General features: G+C 44.2%; 1 protein-coding gene across 6 annotated transcripts in view; it reads right to left on the reverse strand.

Moving 5' to 3' along the window:
* grin1a (glutamate receptor, ionotropic, N-methyl D-aspartate 1a) overlaps nt 1-25,178 on the reverse strand; it is a 66,056-nt gene that overhangs the window by 12,273 nt on the left and 28,605 nt on the right. For all 6 annotated transcript variants that reach the window (XM_054744723.2, XM_054744722.2, XM_054744727.2 and 3 more), the window contains 13 exons: nt 25,169-25,178; nt 23,973-24,117; nt 19,293-19,379; nt 17,907-18,042; nt 17,624-17,751; nt 13,598-13,762; nt 10,762-10,880; nt 10,332-10,444; nt 10,059-10,207; nt 9,817-9,974; nt 9,167-9,328; nt 8,763-8,872; nt 8,253-8,398 (listed from right to left, as the gene is read on the reverse strand). The exon at nt 25,169-25,178 is cut by the window's right edge and continues 165 nt beyond it. In XM_054744723.2, the coding sequence (XP_054600698.1) occupies nt 8,253-8,398; nt 8,763-8,872; nt 9,167-9,328; nt 9,817-9,974; nt 10,059-10,207; nt 10,332-10,444; nt 10,762-10,880; nt 13,598-13,762; nt 17,624-17,751; nt 17,907-18,042; nt 19,293-19,379; nt 23,973-24,117; nt 25,169-25,178 (1,628 nt within the window). The remainder of the gene's footprint in view (nt 1-8,252; nt 8,399-8,762; nt 8,873-9,166; nt 9,329-9,816; nt 9,975-10,058; nt 10,208-10,331; nt 10,445-10,761; nt 10,881-13,597; nt 13,763-17,623; nt 17,752-17,906; nt 18,043-19,292; nt 19,380-23,972; nt 24,118-25,168) is intronic.

Consider the following 25,178-nt stretch of genomic DNA (forward strand, 5'->3'; position numbering starts at 1 on the left):
CGGGAAAGGCTGTTGTTGGTTTTGCTTCCAGGAAACAGGAGAGAATGGCTGTGTCTCAATTCAGGGTCTGCATCCATCGTCGGCCGGTTACGTCACAGCGCCGCGACTAGGCCTGTCCTAATTCGAAGACTCCTTCAAATGCGGTCGACGAATCCGGCCTTCTTTTCGCCTGAATGAAGGATGGGTCCGGTGTATCCTTCAATGGTTTACATTTCCCAAAATGCCTTGCGGGCCGGACGGTAGAACTTTTAAAAACAATGGCGGACAGTGAAGCAGGAGCTGTCGGAGAGGATTACGCATATAAATGTTAGTATAAACTTGAAAACTGTTAGGTTAAGGGCTTTTTGTGATACATGAACGTTATTTTAGTTAGAAATGTTACAGTAAAAGCGCTTGTATTGCGGTCTCGGCTCGTATGTTCGGCCGCTCGGTGTCGTACTTCTCCTGCTACGTTTCCCCCTGATTTTAATAGAAGTTTGTATTTTAGGGACAAAAGAGAAAACCAGGGAATTTATTAAGCTTAGGGCGGAGATGGACCACATGTTCACTGGAGCAAAGTATTCGGCGGCTGTGGCATGGAGGTACAATAACATCTCATATTTTAAAAACTCGTTTGAGTTTATTTTTTTCTGCAAAAACATGAAAGGAATAACCCGTTGTCCTCTTTTCCCTTCCTGTTTCTTTTCTTACATGTTTGTTAAGACTATTCTGGAGAAAATGGGCATCCAGGGGAAGGTGCCAGCGATGACCAGCTTCTGGAGCTGATCAGGGAGGACATGAGGCTGCAGAGGGAGGCAGAGCAGCAGAGGGCACAGGAGAGAAGGGAGAATTTTGACAGAAAAAATGGTTAATAAAGATTAAACATGTACATATAAAATAAATATCTAAATAAAATCAGTTCTGTATTACACTCTTGAATTTTATTTTTGTTTACAAATGAGAATTGTTTACTAGAGGGTATCCGCTGGGTCTGAAAAGTCTTAAAAGGTGATAAATGGGTTTTGGTCAAATGAAGACCCTTAGAAAGTATTAAAAACTATTATCACATCTTTGCTCAGGCTCAGCTTGTCGAAAGTATTTTCTCTGAATTAGCTCTCCAACAGTCAAGGAAATGATTAAAGATCTAAATAAAACGTCGAGCTCCATCGTTTAAAGTTCCTTCTCCCTTCTGCTCAGCGGTTCCACGGTTGCTAGGCGACGGAACGTTCGCCGAGGGAGTGGAGGGAATTCATGAAGGCTAGGCCTGTCCAAATTCACAGCCGTTAACATCCGGTCTACCCGGTCGACGGAGGACCCAGCCCACGTCGGCCGAGTAGGCTGGGTCCTTCAAAGGATGCAGACCCTGAATTGAGACACAGCGGACGTCTCGGCTGGTAGAAGCTAACAGTTAGCATTAGTGTGAACCTAACCTCCACCTCTGACCAGCTTTTATTTTGGCGGGGATGACACCTTCTATAAGTTCTGTGTCACAACGCTACCTCTCTTATGCTGCGTGGCTGTTGCTGTTTCTGTGGCCGGTGTACTTAAGCAGAAAAACGGATAATCGGCGACTACCGCTGTGGAAACAATCCTGCCCAGCAATGAAGTAACGTGCCTTACTTGATCAGCTCAGCGGTGAGTGGATTGTTTTGTTTGCTTTGATATGTGGTGCTACGACAATCCGGTAGACTCCCGCTAGGGTAAGCGCTAAGCTAATGCTAAAAAACACGACTTAGACATTAGTTCAGGCAACCAGCGTTATATTAACACGGCCAAATGTTTCTCATACCTACGGTATTGATGGTGACCATTGGCACATCGATTTTGGATGAATTAAACCCATTTGGTTAGGGTTAGTTAATGTCTGTAGCTTTATTACCAAAATGACCAAAAATGTTTGATATTTGATGGGACCCATAACTTTAGTCAAAGCTATTTGATTCTCTGAATATCACTTGAGTATGTGACTGTTGTTTACTGATTTGTTGAGCCTTATGAATCCGTCGTTTAAAAGACAACATAAGTATTATTTGATGGTTAATTCCTGATCAAACTTGTTATGTTTGTGTATTAATTTTTGTTTCCTCTCACCTTGTTTAAGTCATGTTTTTATTTTGTTTTGTGTTGATTTTTTTCCCACCATGATCAGAGGCCTGATCAAGGAAGGGTGGCGAGCTGCCCAATCCCCACTCCAACGAGGTAGGACTAGCGATGGGTACCGAATTCGGTACTTTTTAAAGGTACCGACCGAATTCCATAGTACCGACTGAGCACCGATTCACGTCATTTGAAACAGTGCCTCGTTTCGGTACCCGTCCTTCATAACGAGAACTTGCCTAGACAGCTGCGCATGCGCAAGATCGTTATGTCGTCGCTCGCTGCGAGCCAGTTGTAAACAGAGCACTATGGTAGAAAGAACGCACGCTAAAGCTTGGGTCCACTTCACTAAATGTGATGGGTGATTGGGTGATGATGAAACCAGCGACAACGATCTACGTAAGTGAGACATCCTCATCTTAATCTGCTCCGGTAGATAAATAAATTGTTTAAGATAACGTTAGCTTGATTTGTTAGCTTCCGTTTCACTAATGGTGCGTTCGCTTTCTCCTTGGAACTCTGAATTTTCGACTAGAAGAACATGAACGTGCTCTTAAGTTTGGCTTCACTTTACTAAATGCGACGGGTGAAGATGAAACCAGTGACAATGATCTAAGTGTGAGGCATCATCGTTTTAATCTGCTCCAGCAGCTAAGTAAACTGTTTAAGATAACGTTAGCTTGATAAATTAGCTTCCATTGCCACCATTGTTATCAGCTAATGGTGCGTTCGCTTTCTCCTCGGAAATTCTAACTTCCCAGTAGAAAAAATCAAAGAAAAAAGACTGCAAAAGGAATGAAGATACACAGTAAATTTAGTTCACAGTAAAGATGTTTGCTTCAGTTTAATTATCAGCTTATAAAACTACAAGGACGATGTTAAAATACAAACAGTTGTATGATATTTATCATGATATTTATCAAATATGGTTATATATTGAGAAAAAAATATATTTTATTATAAAAGAGAATTAAAATATTAAACACTCAAAAGTATCGAAAATTGGTACCGTTAAGTACCGGTATCGATTCCTAGGTACCGAGAATTAGTACCAAATCGATTCAAATGTCAAAGGTACCCATCCCTAGGTAGGACTGAACCAACCTTTGAACATTCGTATATGAACTTTTTGATATAAGCTGCTTGACCTACCAAAGGTCACGTGTACAAAACTCAGCTTTGAACTCAAAATGAGAAAAAGAAAAAACAGTTTCTGTTGGGGTAATATATACATAAATTATATTTGTTATACATCAATATTCATATGTTTAAATAAAAAGTACTCATGAGCTCAAGTTATGTTGTTGTGGTTTATTCATACCCTCAGGCTCTTTAATCGGATTCTATACTTTGGTATCTCAGTGCAGTCAGACCTTAGCCCAAAGTGTATCACATTAGCAACTCCACAACTTGGCAGAACTCTTTCAGGCTTATGCTATTTGTGGAGATAAAACATCTGCAGAGCAAACCGAGTCAGACAAAGAGTCGCTTTGCTGTTAGCCAATCAGAGGTGAGATGTCCAAATATCTGAAAACAAAACTCCAAAACTGACCTCTGCATTGGCTTACTTCTAGCTTCTGAAACAGGAGCACGTAAACAGGAATCGCGGTTAGAAACTTGACCAGTTTCATATTTGACACCACTTAGCAGCTCTCTACTGGCCATTTACGAAGTGGGTAGGTGCTAAATAGGGAGTAGGGCTGGGTGATATATCAATATTTGAAAAATATCGATATAATTTTTAAACAAGATATAAGATGACTTTATATCTTTATATCGACATAACTGGTCAAACTGCTATGCTAGCGATTAGCCGCTATGCTAGCGACATGTTGCTCTGTCTCTAAGCGGCTATTACATGTATTCTCACAAGTTAGCTCAATCTGAGAGCCTCTGGGTAAATGTGCTGGTCTAAAATTTGCATTTGGCGTTGTGGTTTTTAATTATTTGGGGACGTTCAACACCAACAGAGTTGTGTTTTTCCATCCTGCTTGTGCAGAGAGACGAGCCAAACCCCTCCCTCCCCTGTGTAATGAGGAAACATCTACGGATAGCCGGAGTGGCCGAATGACCTCAAACATATTGTAAGGGTTTGAATAGTAAACTATAGGTTTAATGTTTTATTTTGAAGGTGAGCTCAACGGGTGAGAAATGTTGTTCCGGTTTTTTCCGCTCTGGTTAGCTACTCTAGTAAAAACTCTGTTACGAGCGATTCTGTTGAAAAAAGTTAAGAGTTTGTAAGGCGTGGGTTACGGCGACAGTAGCCCGAAAATAATGTTCATAAAAGAGCAACCAGAGACTCTGAGTCATTACAGGATAATCGCTGATATGATCCAATCCTGTTAGACTGCAGCCATGTTTGCCCTGATAACTAATAACTCCAAGGCATGACCCATGTGACCTTCAGTAGATGCAATTACATCATCATACATTTAGATTAACATGATAGATTTATATTCTCTGGACAAGAAATATATGATATGGCCACCTCTAGATGAAATTTAAATAATTTTACATTATAAATATATAAATAAAAAGTACCTGTGGGACATTTGGTACACCTCTAGGTCTCAACTGTGTGTGTGTGTGTGTGTGTGTGTGTGTGTGTGTGTGTGTGTGTGTGTGTGTGTGTGTGTGTGTGTGTGTGTGTGTGTGTGTATGAGAACAGACAGCTGTACCAGAGAATAGGCACTAAGGTTAAAGTTTAACAAGAATCAATACATTTTTATGCATTAATCTACTGATTTATGTATAATTTATCAGGACAGCTTGAAGTGAGTTAACTTGTAAATATTTTACAGGAGGAAAAATATCGAGAAATATCGTATATCGGAATTCAGCAAAAAATATTGATCTATAAATTTTGGTTCATATCGCCCAGCCCTAATAGGGGGCACTCTTTACCTACTTTATGGCTGTTAGCTGTTATGCTATCAGTTAGCTTTTTCAGTTTGCCGATCGTCAATAAAAGCACAAGATGAAAAAACAGAGAAGTTTGAGTTTTCTGTTGGCATCATGGCGGAGCCTGGAAGTAAAATTAAGAGAGGATCGTCTTTGGAGGCGAAGCAAAATAAAACCGGAGTGAACATCGGAGCGGCCTACGCTAGTTTGAGGGAGCTAAAGGAGGCTATAAAATCACAGACAGATGGTGACCTGGCTTTGTTGCTACTGGACTTGTAAGTAATAATATTTTTTGTATAACAGGGTGGATCTTTTAACTTTGTTGTTTATTTTAGAATTAGTTGGCTCACATTAGTATTAGCTCATTCTTAGCACTAGCTACAGCAGTGTTGTTTATGACAGTTGTCATTCCACTTTCAACCAGTAGGGTGGAGAAGCAGGAGACTGCTCTGTGTTACTTTAAGACCTGGATGTCAGCGAATGTTTGGTTCGACAGTTTTTAACAGCCAGTAGTCAGGTTGGGGAAAAACAATCACGTTCAATAACTTATGGTTTTTACACGTAGACCAGCAATTATCAGGGTCACAATTTCAGAACCACTTCTAGCTTCTTCAGTTCTTTGTTGCATTTTTTTCTCATTCATCACCAGCAAAAATAAAAGAAAATACGAAAAAATACCATTTTTAATTATTATAGTGGTAAATCTAAATGTTACCATAAAACAATTCCAATAATAAAGATTTACATCACTTCTGAAATAGAAACAACCATTTTTCTCTGCAACTTCTTAAAGTACAGAGCAGGCGTGCATCAGCAGAGCGGTGTTAAGGTTTACTAAAATGTTTTAAATGCTGACGGTGTGGCGGTTACGAGCTTTGGGAATTACCAGCATGTACAACACAAACAGATTTAGTCAGGCGTGCACATTCTCTGCAGGGTTACGTTTAAGTTTGAAGGCATGTGAGTGCAGTGTTTCGTCTGCAGTAATAATCTACCAGCCTGAGGCAGCGTGACCAACATAATAACATACAACAAACATATAAGCAGTCAAAATGATGCGACAATGACACTGCAGGTTTTAGCGCTTGCTGCACTGAGGAGGGAGAACACATGAACTGTGAACTCAGATTGTCCATCGCAGTGAGTTTGTGCCCTACATAACCAACTTGTCGTTTTCCCTTTATGAAGATGAGATCACGGGGAAGTAATTGGTGCACCCAGATAGAACTGGAAATAACATTCATGCAGAAGTGATTGAATTAGTTGGACTCTGTGGGCTCCCCCAGTGCTTCCTCCGCGACATGTCACTGCAATAACGCGTGTCTGCTTTACTTTAGCTCGACGGTGACGGTCAGTGAGCAACATGAGCCATCTTTGTTCATTCATGTGGAGAACACGATCATCGCTAACGCGGCTCTAAATACCAATGTTCTGCAGGCAGTTCCATGTGTGTCTCCTTTCTCAGTGATGCCACCCTGCATGCATTCATCTGCTGCATGTGCCTAAAGATCAGAAGTCCATACAAGGACACTCAACAGTCACATACAGTTGTCAGTGGGATGGTAGACACCATTAAAAAGACACGCGGTTTGCTGACAGGCACTTGTGATTTTTATACTTTACCTTTCTCCAGCCCTGCCGCCTCATTTCGGCAGGGACACACACACACACACACACACACACACACACACACACACACACACACACACACACACACACACACACACACACACACACACACACACACACACACACACACACACACGCTGCCAGGGCCACATCACAGTGTGATCGGCCATTAAATGAGACAGACCTATACCTCCAAGCAATCCAATCAGAGTCTGGCTAAAGTTGTGTGAGAGGGAGCTGAGGCACCTCACAGCTCCGCTGATTGCATTGGAGCACAGGGCGTGTTGTGTGTTTGATCAGCTGAGCAAAGGAATCAGTCATTAATGCTTGATTTTCTAAACCCCAGAATTTCTAAAGTGGCTGTAATTAAGAGTGATGATCCAATTGGCCACCTTTAGTCCATGCTTCAGATTTCTTTTTAGTTTATGACAAAGAAAACTGGAAAGAATGTGTAAAAATGTGCCCTTCCCATCTCCATATGGCAGTCTTCGTCGGTCTCGGTCATCAGGCCAAAACTGAAGACTCATTTCTATGACTTGGCTTTGGGCACAAGACCATTTTTATGCTTGCTTTTACATTCGTGTGTTGTTTTATTGGTTGTTTTACTTGTTTTTACTGCTCGTTCTCAGTAGTTTTTAATTTAACTGTTTTTGTTCTTTTTTTTTTACCTTCTGTAAGGCGCTTAGGTCAGCTCTCACGCTGTGTTGAAATGCTGTTACCAATAAACTGGTTTGGTAAATAAGAACAGCTGGCAACACCAAAACTAAAGACATCTTAAATACGCCACCTACCAAGACGAATGTGCACTTTTAAATGGAGTCGAACACCCGCAGCACTGAAGTTCAGCCCAGTTTTATGCCGTTTTTTTATTTGTGTGAGCGGACCTTTAGGACTGAAAACGGTTTCAGCTCCACAAAGCTTTTAGCGAGCAGACACATCTTATTTGAGCCTGTCAGTGTCCTGCTCAGGTCGTGCTGCACCGTGGGGGTCACATTTGTATGATTGTGCTAAGGCATTGATTTTGCTCTTCATGCTCTATTTAGCTGTTGCATGGCTGGAAGAGCAAAAAGTCAATAATGACACGATCATGACATCAACTCTACTGTAATCGCTGCTATGGCTGTTTTTTTCTTATGTTTCTCTTGGGGGGGGGGGGGGGGGTCTCGTGGCCTCTCCATGAATGCATCATATGACCTTATGAAGCGTCTAATGGACCAGCAGCAGCTTAAGTCTACGTCATCATGCCATGGAGGAAGACGATATAGTTTCAACTTGGATGTCCATCATCTTAAAGGGCCACTTATTCTGTAAGAGCGAGCGGTGACGTAGGGGTGGAAATGGCTCTGCTACATACTAAAGAGGGGGTCCCAGTCGCCGCTTGGCTTCCAGAGGCCTCCTTACTTTCCTGCGGGTAACACACAAGAGATATGGATGCAGTTGGCCTCCTGAAACCATTGAGACCTTCAGAGGCCACTTGAGAAGCCTTCTCTTTACGTCAACGCTGCTTTTGCTGAAAATCAAAAGCTCCCTGAAACGCTTGGAGGCAGAAGCTGACTGGCTGACGGAAGAGGCCTTGCCGAGTCTGTGGCACCCCGGGTTTGGCCCTTCCACCCCAGCTGAGACCAGAAATAGAAAACGGTTCCTACCTGCAGGTTCTTCCTCCAAACATTGACGGCCGCAAAGGCCAGCTGCATCTGCTTCCTGCGGGCGTCTTTATGGCGCTTATACGCGATCTCGATGAAGATGAGGAAGATGCCTGCCGCAATGCCTCCAGCCACCAGCATGAAGACACCTGTTGGGTGGGGGTGGGGGTGGGAGGGACAGAGGAGGAGACGAAGAGAAGTGAGTGGCCGATCTAGAAAGGCGCCGCTCCCACTGAGCATGACTTGTTGCTGTGCTCAGCGGTCGCTCCTGTTTTCTTAAGCAGCTCCTACCGACGACAGTGGCTGTAAACAACACAGTATCCGTGGAAGACCACAACGGCACAATGTCACAGCACATGATACGTTAAGCCACACTTCCACAGAGCACCCACGCTGACACCAAAACAACCAGAACTGCAAAGGTATTGGACAAAAAAGGGCTACAGTACCTTACCACTGCAGTTTTTGTCCAATCACTTTTAACCTTTTTTTTCCACGCCGTAAGGACCATACCTGCCATGTTTTCAAAGGTGAGTGTGGCTGGGGCATTGCTCCGCGAGTCACACTCCTGGTATCTCACCCAGGTTTTATCTAGGTCTTCCATGAAGCCATTCTCATGAGAACTGTAAGGGGTTGGGGGTGGTGTGGAGAGAGGCAACAAAGTTAATGAAAAGCCTCAAACGCCAAAACGTCTGAGCCGCTCACTCCCAGATAGCAACATAAACGAAGAAGGGACTGGTAGACCAACAGACAGACATAAACATGACAGACCAACAGGGCAGGAAGGGGGGGGGGGGCACATAGAGATGTCACATAAGCCAATGTATTGGATGTCTTTAAAGTGGTCGGACGACCGTGAAATCATTAAAAAAAAAAGTAAAAGTCATACGAGAAACGCAGCTTCCGCTGGGACAGACCTGAGAATGGCCAGGGACACATTCTGTTTCCAGGGGCTGTCCTTGCGCATGCCTATGCCAAAGCCCGAACGGAAAAACAGCTCTCCCGTGGTCACCAGGTCGCACTTCTGCGAGGCTTCAAACTCCAGCACCGCAGAGTCCCAGATGAAAGCATGCAGCTTGCTGTGGGGGAGGGAGGGAGGAGGAGGGGAAGGAGGGGGTTACGATGCAACAGTACAATGATTTACATACACATTTACGGCTCCCAACCTTCTCTTTCTCGCACACCAAGTCATGCATGTCATTTCAGCGTTTACCAGCGGGCCCAACTGAAATCCAAAGCCAAATGGGCGAGGGCATCTGCCTCACTGGATTCCACAAATCTCAAAGGTGTTCATCTGGGTAAAACCTGAAAGAGGGTGCTCCTGGATTCAACGTTAGCTCAACCTCCACTCGCGTCAGTGATGGCTGACACGTTCACACCTGCTTCTCAACTTCTGCCTGAGCTGGGTGATGGACCCGAATCAGAGTGAACATTGCAGTAAGTCCTGCTACTTCTACCTGGTCCAGTGGTCCATGTCCCTAACCCTGAGATAACCTGGGTTTGCCTTAGTCTACGTCAAGCAGCCGGCCGACGCTTCCCCGGTCGGCCCAGCCTGGCCGAGACTCACTTGTCACGCACGGCCTGGATGGCCTCGGCGGCACTCTCATAGTTGTGCTTCTCCATGTGACGGTACATAGTGCTAAGCTCCACCTGTCGCCGGAAGTATATGTCCACGGAGCTCTGCTTCACCGTGGCATAGATGAATTTGTCAGATGGGTTCCTGAGCTGCACACAGACAACAACTAAGAGTGAGTAGAGCCTTTATTTAAGTTTTTGACATGATTGACGTTGAAGCGCTGAAGGACCCACCCTTGGGTCATTGATGCCGGTGATGCGCTCCTCAGGCCGGTCCAGCACCAGGAAGGCAGCCAGGTTGGCAGTATAGGAAGCCACAATGATCATAGCAAAACCAGCCCACACCATGCCCAGGATCCTCGCTGAGAAGCTGCGTGGTGCACCTGCATGAGAGGTTCAAGTTGAGTTTTAGCCGACCAAGTTTAGGGTTAATATTGTCTCACCACATTTGGCTCAGAACAGGTTTGATAAGTGTGTATTTCAGCTCCAACAGCTGCTCTGTCTCACCTTCTCCTATTCCAGAGTTCAGCAGCACTCCCCAGGAGAACCACATGGCAGATGACAAGGTGAGGGCATCTTCTTCCTCTTCTTCACTATTTACTTTAAATCTTCCAAATGGACTAGAGGGAAGAAATTGGAAGGGTTGCAGAAGATAAAACGAAAGTAACTGAGAACCCGCAGAGGCATGGACCCCGAGCCAAAGAGGGAACTGAACATGAGCGAGCAAAGCAAGACAGACACAAACTCCTAACAAAAGGAAACGGGCCAAAGACAGCAGCACAGTGACAGAGCAGTGGGATGATCGGAGCCCATCTTCACCTTGGTCTGCCAGGTTGTCCACAAAGGGAAGATCTGCGGTGCTAAGGAGTGCATCTACTCACACACACTGTGAAGACCCAACTAAACACATATATGGACAAACAGGTCCTCCTTGTACCTGAACCGGTCTAGAAGGTAAAGCATCACCGCCACCACATGCACCGAAAGACCCACCAGCAGCCACAGTGTGCTTTGGAACGGCTGCATAAATGAATCCAGAGTACTTCGAGGGATTTCCTAGAAACACACACCGTAAATGGTTACTGGCAGACTCTCTTACATTTAAAAAGACACCTTTCTTAATGCTCTAGCAACAAACACGACTAAACCCAGGAGTGTAGTTAGTTCCCTCAGTGGCTGGCTTGGGTTTTAACCCCGCCCCATACAAATGGGAGGGGTCTTCTGACACAAACAAACATAAAGATAAACCTTCTAGACGTGTTCCAGGTGTGGACTTCAGTTCATTCTTGTCCTTACTGTGCTGCTGTTTGATCAAACATTGGCTGATCTAATATGTTGAGTGGTGATTAGTTAAGAACAACCATGATTGTGTAGAAATGAGACTCTGGCTGAAAACAGCCCCGCATGGTGGTGTCGGTGAGCGGGCCTTTGGACTCTACTTTACACAACACAAATAGAAATGCTTCATCCTTTCACGTTTGATGATAGTTTCAGCACTTAAATAGCTTTTTAAACGAATCATCCTGCACCTTCCTGTTTATGACAGAATAACAACAAACCAGCTGAACCCAGGACTCAAGTCCTGTGTCAGTTTCTACAGTTTCCTGCTGGTATTTGCTAATCGAATCAAGCCAACGCCTTGGTTCAAGGGTTCTGACGTCTGAAGTGAAACACAGAATTCCTTTAGCAGGAACCCATGTTGGAAGTTTTATGTCTCATCACTTTAGCATCGGCTGTTTCCCTACTGGAGAGCGTTGTGTTGCTAACCTAAAACCATGCATCTCAGGTGCTAATGTAACGTTTCATTCTAGTCCACCAGTTGTTCCGTCCCTCGTTGTTTAATTTAAAGACCAAGTTCACTTGTTTTTTTCATTTGGACACATTTTCACTGGTCTTTAGTTTAAAAGCATGCCTTGTGAGCTGATCTCTGTGGAGAAAACGCTCTGGCGCTTCCTTTTCAGAAATTACAATTGAGCCCGAGCTGAGGTGAACAGAACACGGCAGATTACAAAATCTTATTTCCTGATATTTCAACATCTCTCCTCTGATTGGCTATCAGCAACACGACTCTGACTCTGTTTGCTCTCCACTAATCACACAAGCCTGGAGTAAATTTGTGTTGTGGCATTGCTAATGCTAACCATAGGCGTCATTTTAACCGGGGACGCCGGGGACATGTCCCCGGCAACATTTGTGATTGGCAGCTGTGTCCCCCCCACTTTCAAAAAAGCCTGCCTTTATTGTCCCCAGCAATTTTTAAACCCCACTCAAGTGTATGGTTATTGTCCCCAGCAATTCTGAAAACAAACTGACGCCCTTGATGCTAACAGTTAGCTTCTGTTAGCTGTGACATTCACTGCTGTTTCGTAGACGCCAAACCAACAACAGCTTTCCCCGTCACGAGACAAGATGGGCGAGTCCATGAAGGCTAATTTGACAATGCAACATGCAGTTGTCAGGATTTTCCAGTCCGAGCATTTCCCCGGAGTTGTTTCTACCACTAGGGGGCAGTATAGAATAAGACACATATGTGAAAGAAGTGAGTGACAAGTTAACATAGATGCCTGGCTGCCACATGTGACGCAAGTTAAAGTAAAGCTATAGGGTGTTTCCCAATGCCAAGGAACCTCACCTTGATGTCTTGGCCCCGCCCCGGTTGCCTAGGAGATACGTCTCAGGAGCTGCCAAGACGTGTTCCAACGTTCATGTTCTACCGACGCGTGTGTTCTCCGTTTGTTAGCCGTTTAGCTAGCTGAGCAAGGATACACGGGAGGTGTCTTGTAGCCTAGCCTTGGTCAAAAATTACCCAGAATACACCGCGGTATTTTCAAAAGGACGGCGGATCAGAAGTCGGCAGCTACTTCGGGGACAATTTTCAAGTTTAAAAGTAAGTCAGCTAATTTAAAATGTTATTTTAGATCCAAAGAAGTTATCTATGGTTGGTTAGTAGCTTAGTAGCTGCAGCTTCGGTGGCTAGCGGGTAGTAACTCGCTTATATATTTAATTTAATAAACAAATACACAATTTAAAAAGTAAAAGGCTCGTTATATATTTATATTGAAACTAATACGTATAAAATATAACGTTGTCTCCCGTGTCACGTGATGTTATGTGTCCGCCGTGGAAGCCGTGGTCATGTGATGCAAGACTGTTCCATTTAACCGTTTTCTTTGACCAAGGAAGGATCGTGTCCTCGTAAGCAAGGCGCCTGACCTCGCTAGACATCGCCTCGCAAGGCCAGGCGCCTTGACATTGAGAAACACCGTTGGAAAAGGAATTCTTGACTACTCGTGCTGCTTCCTGGTACAGCGGCCAACCATAGCACCTGTCTATTTTCTATCAGCAGCTAATGCAGGTTATAGGTGCAGGAGACTGTTTTCACATGTAGCTCAGAACATCAATCATAAAACAAAAGAAACAAGTAAAAACTGTTTCTTTGTGAATTTGGCGTTCAATGTTTTTACTGTCGGATCCACACAACTTTTAAAAACCGTATTCTCTTAAGTATGATTTGTGTATAAAGGTAGGATGGCTGATAAAGTTATTGGCTAATTCATGGCTGGTTAAAATACACAAACATTTTCATTAATGCAGCTAAACTTTGATAAATTAGATCTCAAACAACCTCAACTATCATCAAGAAACACTCCCTGAGCGAGGTCCTAAAACAAAAATATCAATTTCCTCAAACATTAGAGTTGATCATAAGATTACGATACATACAACTCCCTTATGGTGAGTCGGCATAGCTGAGGACTAAATATGTTACTTACTTTTTTGACAAGAATAGTAAGCCCTTGATATTTAAAAGGTTTGGAGAACTCTATGTACTGGGCCCGTTCGTTGTTTATAGTCAGCGGAGCAACGATCATGTCAGCCAGGCCTCCCAGGAGCTCTCCCATCATTCCATTCCACTCTTTCTTGTTACTGTTGTTCACCTGAAGTACAAAAAGGAAAGTGTTATCATGAGAATCAGCGATCAGCCTGTTTCCAGACTTTTAGGATTTGGGATAAGCCAAGAGGGGATGTAAGCAAGTGCAAGGCAGGTGCTAGATCTCTAAAATTCAGAGCCTGCCTCGTCTAATTTATGAAAAGAGAGCCAACTCTTCTCTGTGTCGTGTCCTGCAGAACACAAGCTGTAGAAAACAACCGTGAGCTGCGTGCTCCCATCTATGGATGGCCTATGTTGGAGATGAATAAGGTTATTATTTTAATTATTAAAGTTGTGAAAACTGATGGGAGCAAAATTCAGTAATGCATAATCACGAAGCTCATAACTTTTATCTCATGCTACTAAAATACACCAAATCTAGTTCATGAACTGAAACCAGGTCATGGAGTCAACAGATCCAAGTGGGAAACCCAGAGATCCCTCTCCCTAGGAACACACTCCATCTATCTCCTGAGTAATCCCAAGACATTCCAAGGCCAAGGACAAAAATGCCAGACAGAGTGCTTTCCCTTCTCCCGGGACTTGCTATTGTACTCTCCATCCAAGTAACATGAATGAGCTTTTTCTCCAGAATTGAGGATAATTTTGATTATTTTCTGCAGGAAGTGTTTGCCTTCACGTTGAGACGTGGTAGTGTGAGCGTCCTGTCACTGTGTCCTTAAAGATCATGCGCCCTGGCTACTTGGCCAAGGGGGTGTCCCTTTGGCTGACTGGTCAGCACGCGTGATTCTCACCGGGGAGTCTGGGAATCGAATCCCGCCCGGGCCCTCGTTTCTCCACCTTGCCACACCACCTGCTCCTGAGTATATGGAAGTGGGAGATGTTTTAAAGGTCACCCACTTACCTGGACCAAGTGTTGTCAGGTAAGGTAGAGGATTTAGAGGAATGGGATGAAGTATAATTGGAAGACCAGACCGAGGCCTTTCCAGGTTTGAGGGATGACAATTATTTCCCACAAAGCAACCCAGATGAGGTAGTACACAAGGTACTCCAAGTAAAGTACATGAGCCGAAGATAAAGGTGTGGTTCACAGACTATAATACATGCAGGCCGAACATGAAAATAGTCTCCTACACCTGTCTCCTGCAGTAGCTTCTGGTATAAAACAGACGGTGAAACTCTAGGATTAGAAAATCCTGACAGATCTACGTCACCCTGTCACTAACATTCATGGACTCACCCATCTGGACTCACGACGGGGAAGGCTGTTGTTGGTTTAGCGTCCAGGAAACGGCAGAGAACGTCTCTGCTAGTAGAAGCTAACTGTTAGCATTAGCAACTCCACCCCACAGCAGAACTCCTCCAGGCTTGTGTTATTAGTGGAGATAAAACATCAACGTTGCAGAGCAAACAGAGTCGCTGGTAGAGTTGTGTTGCTGTTAGCCAATCAGAGAAGAGATGTCCACCTATCAGGACTCCATATCCTGTAGCCAACAGAGCCCCCCTCCCCCCCATTCCATACGACTTCCAAGGCATTCATTCCTACTAGAGACCACTGCAAACGTACTGATTAAACGAGTGAACCACACCTTTAAGGGAACAGACTTTTAGTTCCCCCGAGGTTGTCTCTGTACATGTTCAGACATTTGTTTGATTGAATAAGTAAAACCTGTTGGTAACTTCGCTACCAAAATAAGATCGTTTGTGTCCTGACTCAGGTTTTTTTTTTTACCAGAGACAACCAAACTTCAGTCTCTGAGTATTTCTGGTGCTTGAGGTCGGTCTGTCAAGCCAAACTTTGAAGTCATAAGTGGAGCTGAGGCCTAGTGTTAGAATGAACATGACACACATCCACATCAGCTCTTCTAAAAAGGCTTTCTACAAGGTTTAGGGACGTGTTTGTGGATTGTTAACCATTTGTGATACCAGGCACTAATGTTAGACGAGAAGGCCTCACAGTCTGCACTCTAATTCATCCCCTAGGGTGTTTTTATCAGGTCTAGATCAGGACTCTGTGCGGGGAAGTCCGGTTCCTCCATACAAAACTCACTCAGCCATGTTTTCGTTGATGAGTGTCCCTTTGCACCAAATCGTCACCAAACACAGAGACACGTCCAAAGCAACACGTGTGACGTTATTTCGAGTCAGTCTGAGAAATGTACCCTCCAGCATGCGCTTTGCAAGAGCGTCCCTTGCATCTACGCAGCATTTTCGTTTAATAATGAGCTTGGCATAACTCTCGGTACTTTTCTCTCTGCTATCATGTGGCGTTAACCCAGAAACCCCGTGCACACGTGGTATCAAAGCTTCACTAATCCAACACGAAGGTTAGTAAGACACAAAACGAGCAACTCAAGTGTGAACACGACGACAAAGAACAACTCTATATGACAAAACATCCTGGTGAACATCCGTAAACTTGCAACTACAAGCCTGGATCCTGCTGTGAAACCACTTGGGTTCCTCTTACACTTTGCTTTCTTAATAATTCAACCAGTGATATTTTTAACTCGTAACGGTTTTATTTTGGGTACTATTTGTGTACATGTTATATAAGAGTATGTCTCCGATAGAAGAATGGAGCCTGAGATGAGAGCAGGGATTTGTTTCACCAAATGTACCAAATTACAATAAAAGGAAAAAAAAAACATAAAGACCCTGACACCAGCAGGACTGAAGATATGAAGTTTTATTCGGCATTTATCTTCCATAAAAGCTGCTTCGTGATGAAAATGTCTGCAAAAATAAACCTCTTCAAACGGCAGCTCGTTTGGTCCTTGTGTTTACTCCCGCCGCGCGTGCCCTCGTCATTCAGCTTTTTGCATCGTGTGTACTTCCATATATGTACTTTGTGATTTATGTGGATTGCTGCTGCAGCACTGCGGCTCCACAGTGGGATGCCCGGCTGTAATGTATTATGAATAAGAATGGGGGTTATTTTTGGTTCGCCTTCACTTCTCCTCCACCGACATAACCTTAACCCAGATGGAGAGGAGATTCTCACCTGAGCGCTCCAGTTTACCCTGCACACAGCAACCAACCAGCAACCAGATTTCACAGCTTTGCCTCTGTAACCCAGATTCTGATTGTAGTTAAAGTGTTAATGCCCAGAGGCATGGCCAGACCTGGTTAACAAGTACAACGTATTTCTGCAGCAAAGGTGTGACACAAAGGCAAAAACAAAGACCTAAACTTTATAGAAGTGTCTCACTAGAGCGGTCCTGTGGGGTTGGCCTAACTATGTGTGTCCTGTTAGTTCTGCATAAAAACCCTTTTTCACGTTTTTTCACTTTTTGAAAAGCAAAGCGGCCAAAAAGGGAACTTCGTTACAACACAGAGTTAGATAAACCGTGATGCAGTAAAAGCATCTCATGAATAAATAAAGACAAAACTGGACTAACATCAGAAAGTGAAAAGCATCTGATTAAATCCAAACAGCATTTTCAATCTTGATTATTCAAAGCAGCACAAACGGGAACATCTAATCAGCCGAGACTTTGTGCTAATTATGAATCACTTGAAAGAGAAAGAAAACGTTTATTAAAATGTTCCCGTTTGGTTGCAGAGATTTTATAACGTTCACATTTAAAACTCATTTCATATTTTAAGAGGAAACAGAAACTCTACATCTGCCATCAGAGCCACAGAGCTCCATTCTGAGGAGAAATTCACCCAAGAAGATGACTTTTATAACTCATTGTCGATTTTTCTTGGTTTTGCTTTATTAAAAAATTGCTCACATTAGGAAACTGACACCCTCAGCAGATCCCTGCTGAACATTTGTCATAGTTTCTTAAAGCTGGTCGATGGTTTCGGTTCAGTCTTAAGCGAGAGCAGAACAAAAAGCACTGAATACAAAATACTGCATGCAAAATGAGTTTGGTGCACAAAGAAAATACAAACTTACTCGCTCCTGCGTTCCAAACTTCCCGTCAGCAACCAGGTGCACCTCATAGGTGAAGTTCATGGTCATGGCCAACTTGATGAGGAGATCAATGCAGAAACCGTAGCAACACTGGGGCACTGTCGGGCGTCCTGTGGTAAACCAGCAATGCATTTATACGTCTGATTATGTTTAAAAACTGGGAAATGCAAACTGAACTGAATGTGTGACATGAATCAGGAAGTGCACACACCCAACGCTGCATCTACATTTATGCATCTCTACGTTCCAAGAAGCCATGTTTTACCTGGGATAGTCTCGTTGGGTCCAGTGCAGATAACCTTTTTAATTAAGACTCCGTTTAATGTAATTTCCTCCTTGCACGTCCCGTCTGCCATCGTGGGTTTCACATACACAAACGGCTCCTGGTGAATAGTCACAATCTGCAACAGATGGAAAAGGAACTACTCACAGCTGGATTCATCCCAATCCTCAGAACATCCCAAAAATACAATACCTAAATCTTCCAGACGCCCACACACTCACGCTTCTCTCATCCTGTCAGCCTTAACCCTCCTGATTAACTCCAGGTCTTTGTCAAGATGCCACGTTTGAAGAGATGGGACTGATTTATGTCAGCTACGGAGTCGCGTCTTTTCAGGAGGCTTTTATTGTGGAACAAGAGTTTCAGGAAGCATCAGACAGGGACCGCTCAGGCGTCATCCACCCTACTCCTTCAGGCCGAAGGCTGAACAGCCTCACAGTCCAGGCAAGGCTGAGGCTGGTGAACTCTGACCTTTAAGACCAGCTCTGGCTGCAAAATGTTTCTGGATGTTTTATTAATTGTTATTTAAAAGGTTTGGTCGCTTAGAAACTGCGTAATTCTTCTCTCCAAAATACGACCGCCACCCTGAGCCATGCTGAACGTGAATTTTCTTCAACCCCCATCGCAAAGATCAGCCGCAGAAAGGAAATAGATGGGAAAACGATCAGGTCTTCTTGTCAGCCTCTTCTACGTCACAGTTAGCATTCATGACTCCGCCCGCCCACGGGAAGGTCGGCTAGCAGCTGGTCAACATTTTTTACAACGTCTTGTTGGGAAAACTTTGGTTTTACTGCAACTTCAAGCGTTGTGACGATCACCACAAACGTTTTGCCCTTTTAGGAGAAAACGTACATTTACTTGAAATTAGCATCGTTCTGAAACGTCCTGACAGTCAGGGAGCGGTTCTTCTTCCGTGTCTCCTTCGTACTTTGACTCGGGAACAAATGAACAAGACATTCTCGTCCAATGTTACAGTTTTGAGTTTTGTTGAGTGCATGGATAGGAAGTGTTGTGTTGCTGTTAGCCAATCAGAGGAGATCAGTTAGCATATCATGAATATTAATGAGTAAGACTCATAATCCCGACACTCCAAACTAATGTCTATTTCCTGAAACAGCAGTGCGAGAGTTTGTTTTCCACAGGAAATAACTCACAAGGCATTACTGACACTTGAAGCCCATAATATCTGAATGATCCTGTTTTATGGCTCTCAGACACAAATACAGCTGAGCTACTCTGATTGGTTTCTGTGAGGGTCCATGGCAGAGATAAGGGAATAGTCTATTCAACACACACCACAGCTCAGGCCAACTCTCCCTCTGTTTGGACACGACTGTCACATTGCAGCAGCCAAGCCAAGCCCCCCACCTTTAGTCGTGTGGACATCTGGAAGCCCTGTGGTTTTTCAGTGTCTCCTCCAGGCCAGACGATCTTCCGCTGATTGTTCATTACCACCTGCAGGGATGGCCAACACAGAGCAGTGTTATAGGAGACAGAAGGCGTGCTGCTGGTCAGCCTCCAACGCTCCGGGTGATCACCACTAAGGAGTCAGCTTTACATAATCACAGCTCAACACTTCTTTTATTTATCTTTGAGTTGGGAATCTCACCTGAAGGTTTCAGGAATTTATCATCGGTTTTACTGATAAATCCACCAGGATGACGAGGAAGTGCTGACTCTTATGATCTTAACTTAACCCCCTGATGCATGAATTATGAAATCTTCAACCATGATTTTTTAAACATTTTTTTTCATCCATCTTTAGGTGTGATGAAACAAATTTCAACAAATATTTTTTGTACCATTTTGTTAATTTACAAATAATTTATTACATGTCCATCTCAGTGGACAGCGTGCATTCTGAACATGAAATATGTTGGCTTGATTGCTGAAGTCCAAATGGAGGGGCTCACATGCAATAAAGTCTTCAACAGCTGTGCTTAATAGCAAAAATAAAGAAATAAAAATTTGGAGTACCTGTCCACTGTAGTGACCATCATGCATCAAAGGGTTAATACATTAGAAACTTCCTGTTAAAGCCCTCCTTTACGAAAATAACCATGTTAGTTAAAAGCATCTGAAAGTCTGACAGCTTGAATATTTTATGCAAAAATCTCGACTCCTGGATCAGCTGCTGTGTGCACGCTGCAGAATCGGGGAAGGAGGGGTTCCAGTGAGGTGGGAAAACATGTTGATATGTTCTGATCTCGCTGTAAAGACTAGGACAATCTGAAACAGCCAAACACGATCAAGCAGATCAGTCTTTAGATGCACCACAGGCCGAAACCCAGGAAGTGCTGTATTTTCCAAAGTCGTAATTCAAAGTAAAAAAAACTTTATTAGTACCCCGAGAAAAATGAGCTTTGCATCAGGCGAGGCACAACATCCAAGACAATTTACCAACGTTAAAATGAACGTAATCAAGGTCAGTTTTATTTATGAAGCACCTTTCTTTGTTGCTCACACGACCCAAAATGCTGCACAAACAAAACTAATTAGTTAAACACAATAGTGAAAACACGGGGGCATTCCTTTCTACGCTGCAGCTTTTATATCCTGCTCCATCATCAGAGGATGGGGATGGTTTCACCCAACAGGTTCCTGCTTTGTCCTCATTTGGATTTCCATCTCTCCGGCTGCGACTCCCCCAGTAACCCTGCTGCATTCGTACCGTAATGACCAAACGGTAATAACATAATGATTAGGAGCCGTTAACGTTGGCTCCCGGAGAGGAAGAATCATGAGCCTTCCACGTATCGAGCTGCACCCACTGATGAGTTTTTAGGGTTTTTAATTAACGACAGTAAGCCGTGGGAATAGATTCAAAGAGCGCTGAGATGCAGTGAAGACGACAAAATAAAAAATTCCCTGAATAAATTTCAAAGACGTTGCATTTGGGCTTCAAACTGCAACTTCTCTAAAGAGCCAGAAATAAACCTTCTGCCCAGAATTCATAAATTCTGATGTTTAAACAACAAGCAAAGCGTAAAATTCACAGAGATCAGAATAAAAGTTATCTTTGCTGTGAGTGGCTGATTATGGTCACCATGGTAACCACACACCTGTGAGACACATACACAGCCCAACAAACATTGGTCCGACGCCGACGTGGTGTCCGCGTCCAAAAATGGTCGCGGTAGGACGGCCCGTCGTCGTCGTCTTCCTCCGCTTATCCGGGTCCGGGTCGCGGGGGCAGCATCCCAACTAGGGAGCTCCAGACCGTCCTCTCCCCGGCCACCTCCACCAGCTCCTCCGGCAGGACTCCAAGGCGTTCCCGGACCAGATTGGAGATGTAACCTCTCCAACGTGTCCTGGGTTGACCCGGGGGCCTCCTGCCGGCAGGAAATGCCCGAAACACCTCCCCAGGGAGGCGTCCAGGAGGCATCCTGACCAGATGCCCAAACCCCCTCAACTGACTCCTTTCGATCCGGAGGAGCAGCGGTTCTACTCCGAGTCCCTCCCGAATGTCCGAGATCCTCACCCTATCTCTAAGGCTGAGCCCGGCCACCCTACGGAGGAAACTCATTTCGGCCGCTTGTATCCGCGATCTCGTTCTTTCGGTCATTACCCAAAGCTCATGACCATAGGTGAGGACTGGGACGTAGATCGACCGGTAAATCGAGAGCCTGGCTTTCTGGCTCGGCTCCCTCTTCCCCACGACAGATCGGCTCAGCGTCCGCATCACTGCAGACGCCGAACCAATCCGCCTGTCGATCTCCCGATCCCTCCTACCCTCACTCGTGAACAAGACCCTGAGATACTTAAACTCCTCCACTTGAGGTAGGACCTCTCCCCCGACCTGGAGTTGGCAAGCCACCCTTTTCCGGTCGAGAACCATGGTCTCAGATTTGGAGGTGCTGATCCTCATCCCAGCCGCTTCACACTCGGCCGTGAACCTACCCAGCAAGAGCTGAAGGTCAGAGCTGGATGAAGGTAGGATGACCACATCATCCGCAAAAAGCAGACGAGATTCTCCTGCCACCAAACTCGACACACTCCACACCACGGCTGCGCCTAGAAATTCTGTCCATAAAGGTAATGAACAGAACCGGTGACAAAGGGCAGCCCTGGCGGAGTCCAACCCTCACCGGGAACAGGTTCGACTTACTACCGGCTATGCGGACCAAACTCTCGCTCCTCTGGTAAAGGGACTGAATGGCCCTTAACAGAAAGTCACCCACCCCATACTCCTGGAGCGTCCCCCACAGGGTGCCCCTGGGGACACGGTCATAAGCCTTCTCCAAATCCACAAAACACATGTGGATTGGTTGGGCAAACTCCCATGCCCCCTCCATCACCCTTACAAGAGTATAGAGCTGGTCCACAGTTCCACGGCCAGGACGAAAACCACATTGTTCCTCCTCAATCTGGGATTCCACTATCGATCGGACCCTCCTCTCCAGTACCTTGGAGTAGACCTTTCCAGGGAGGCTGAGGAGTGTGATCCCCCTATAGTTGGAACACACCCTCAGGTCACTCTTCTTAAAGATGGGGACCACCACCCCGGTCTGCCACTCCACAGGAACTGCCCCCAAACGGCCCGAATTTGTAAAAAATATATAACAGAGCATGTCTTAAAATCAATTCAGATACATTTGTACATGCCTACAGTTATATATATAGTTGTTATTTTGACAATTAGTTACGTGTAATTCAACATATCCCTGCAAAACATTGGTCCGGCGGCGACGCGGTGTCCAAGGTAAAAAATGGCCGTGGTAGAAACAGTCCAAAATGTAAAAAAATAATTAACATAACAATTCTTAAAAATACACTCAGATTTGTAGTTACATGTATAATTGTTACGTGTAATTCACGACCAAAAACACGTCAGTTCAGCTTTCATTTTGGAACTATTTTTCAACCATGACGGGACGTGTTGGCCCGACGTCTTTTCAGCGTTTATTAAACGTCCGATTGTTTGCGAGGGAAACATCGTGCGGTTTCTAGCGTACGGTCCATACTGGTGTTACACCAAATTCTGCGACCCATCACAATTTGTGACCCCAGGGGGCAGTGTTGTGTTTTGTTGCATCTGTACATCCTGAATTAGCATAAAAGAAGAAGATGCTACGTTAAAACCGTAAACTACGTAAGCTTTGAGGAAGCCGGGTGGCGCGGACCATGGATATTAAAAAGAGCGTTTGTTAATGTTTATTGCAAACAAACGAGACAATAAACACAGCGATAAGCAGGGCTTTGACAAGAAATATTTGCTAACATTAAACATTAATTTTACAACATGCGAGGTCTGCAGGTAAAATGTTCAGAACTTCCATTTATTGAAATAAATTGTTGTGATCCACATCCTCAGTTTATTTAAACCACTGCAGATTATCTGGTTACTACATTTTTTTTATTCCTGTCACTCCAATGCCGCTCATATGTACTGGTGGAGATAAAATGACACAAACATCACGAAACGCCTTTTGTTGTTATTGTCTTTAGTGAAAATTAAAGACATCTGCATTATTCCTGAGATGCTGGTGGTCACATTCTGTGATGGCCACTGTCATATTGTGTGACCATGGTCCACGCCGCACAACTTCCTCAAAGCTTACGTAGTTTACGGTTTTAACGTAGCATCTTCTTCTTTTATGCCAATTCAGGATGTACAGATGCAACAAAATGCAACACTGCCCCCTGGGGACACAAATTGTGATGGGTCGCATAACTTGGTGTAACACTGGCATAGCTTATCCAGACAATTATAATTGAAATCTTAAAATAATTACAGGGCAAAAATCTGTTTTCCGGTAAAAATAGCCGTCCGCAGTCACCGTTGTACAGTGAGGGTTATCTGAGCTCCAAAAGAGCTTCCATTTTCCTACTGAGTCCCGTCTTTATTTTTGGGATTGTTTAAATTTACAATGAGCTTTTACAGAAAACCAAGGCACGCCATTCCCCGTCCAGCTGTCCAACTTGATGTATTTTAGGAGATATGAGACAAAAATCAGCACCAAGACAGCTGTCTGGATTGAACCTGTGGGCGGTGAAATAAAACATAAAACTCACTCTTTGCTATGAAAAAGGCCACTCGTGTCCCACCTGAGTTCCGTTGTAAATGCCGACTTGAACAAGGCGAGACTTGTGATAGTTGAGGATGCTGTAGTGGGCGTACTTCCTGTCTCCGTCGTCATTGAACTCAACGCGCCCCGTGAGGCCTTCTGGATATTTCGATGACATCAGCACCCTGTTGCAGCGATAAAATATCAAACCATGATGAACATGACAGAGCGAGGAACGCTGCGCTGTCTGTTTGGAAATGGAGAGTTTTCTTTTTGGGGGGAGGGTGCTGAGAAGCAGCTTTAAGTAGGTCAGCTGAAACAGTTCCTAGTCAGGACTGACAAAAGAAATTACTGCCAACTCTGACGTTAGCCTGAATGGAGCGGCTCCCATCCAGAGGCTTATGTCACGACTCGGTCGCTCCGGTCATCTAAGGATAATCAGCTGGCGGTGCCGACACCACGCTCTACAATGCAGACTGGTTTCTGTGTTTTCCCACAATGATGGAATGATCTATAAAGGTCTACCAGAGCAGGTTTATCTCCTGATGATCCAGCTCTAGAGAGCATCTCCTAACCTAACACCTGCCCTACACACTTCCCTCTACGCCCGTCACCTGACTGTGGATAGTCGGTGCTTTGGACAAAGCATCTGCCAGATAAGAGAACATGCATGGTTATATTCACAATTTTTTAATTGTTCTATAATTTCAACTTTAAAATGTTTTTTAAACAAGAAAAAAAATTCAACATGCAGAATTGCTGAAGTGGTGTTTGGACCATCTCAATTCACCTCCAGATGCATGTTTTTGTAGAAATGTCTACCACTTGGTGGTAATATACAGGAGTCTGTTGATGTCTATTGGCTACTTCAAAAGCAGCAGCATTCACAGAGGAAGTCAGAACATCCTTCACAATAAGAGTCTCAAACATCAGATCGTAAAGCATGACCTGGTGTCTGTAAACTGTCTCAAAATCTAAATTTGACCCCCAATTAAATACCAATAAACATGATGATGACAGTCTGATCAGGAGAAGAATGTGAGTTGATTTCTCAGACTTTTCCTAAAATTGCCACCTTTTGAAGTTTGCCTTTATTTTGGAAATACTGTGTTAATTTTTCTTATTTATTTGAAGTTTGGTCTTGTGCTTTGTTTTCACAGCTTTGCACAAGTCCTTTGTTGTACTCAAAAACATTTTAGATTAAGAAAATGAAAATAAAACCGGTGTCCTTCTCACCGTTTGAAGA

This window comes from Nothobranchius furzeri, chromosome 6 (assembly GCF_043380555.1).
Source record: "Nothobranchius furzeri strain GRZ-AD chromosome 6, NfurGRZ-RIMD1, whole genome shotgun sequence".
Taxonomy (NCBI): Eukaryota; Metazoa; Chordata; class Actinopteri; order Cyprinodontiformes; family Nothobranchiidae; genus Nothobranchius; species Nothobranchius furzeri.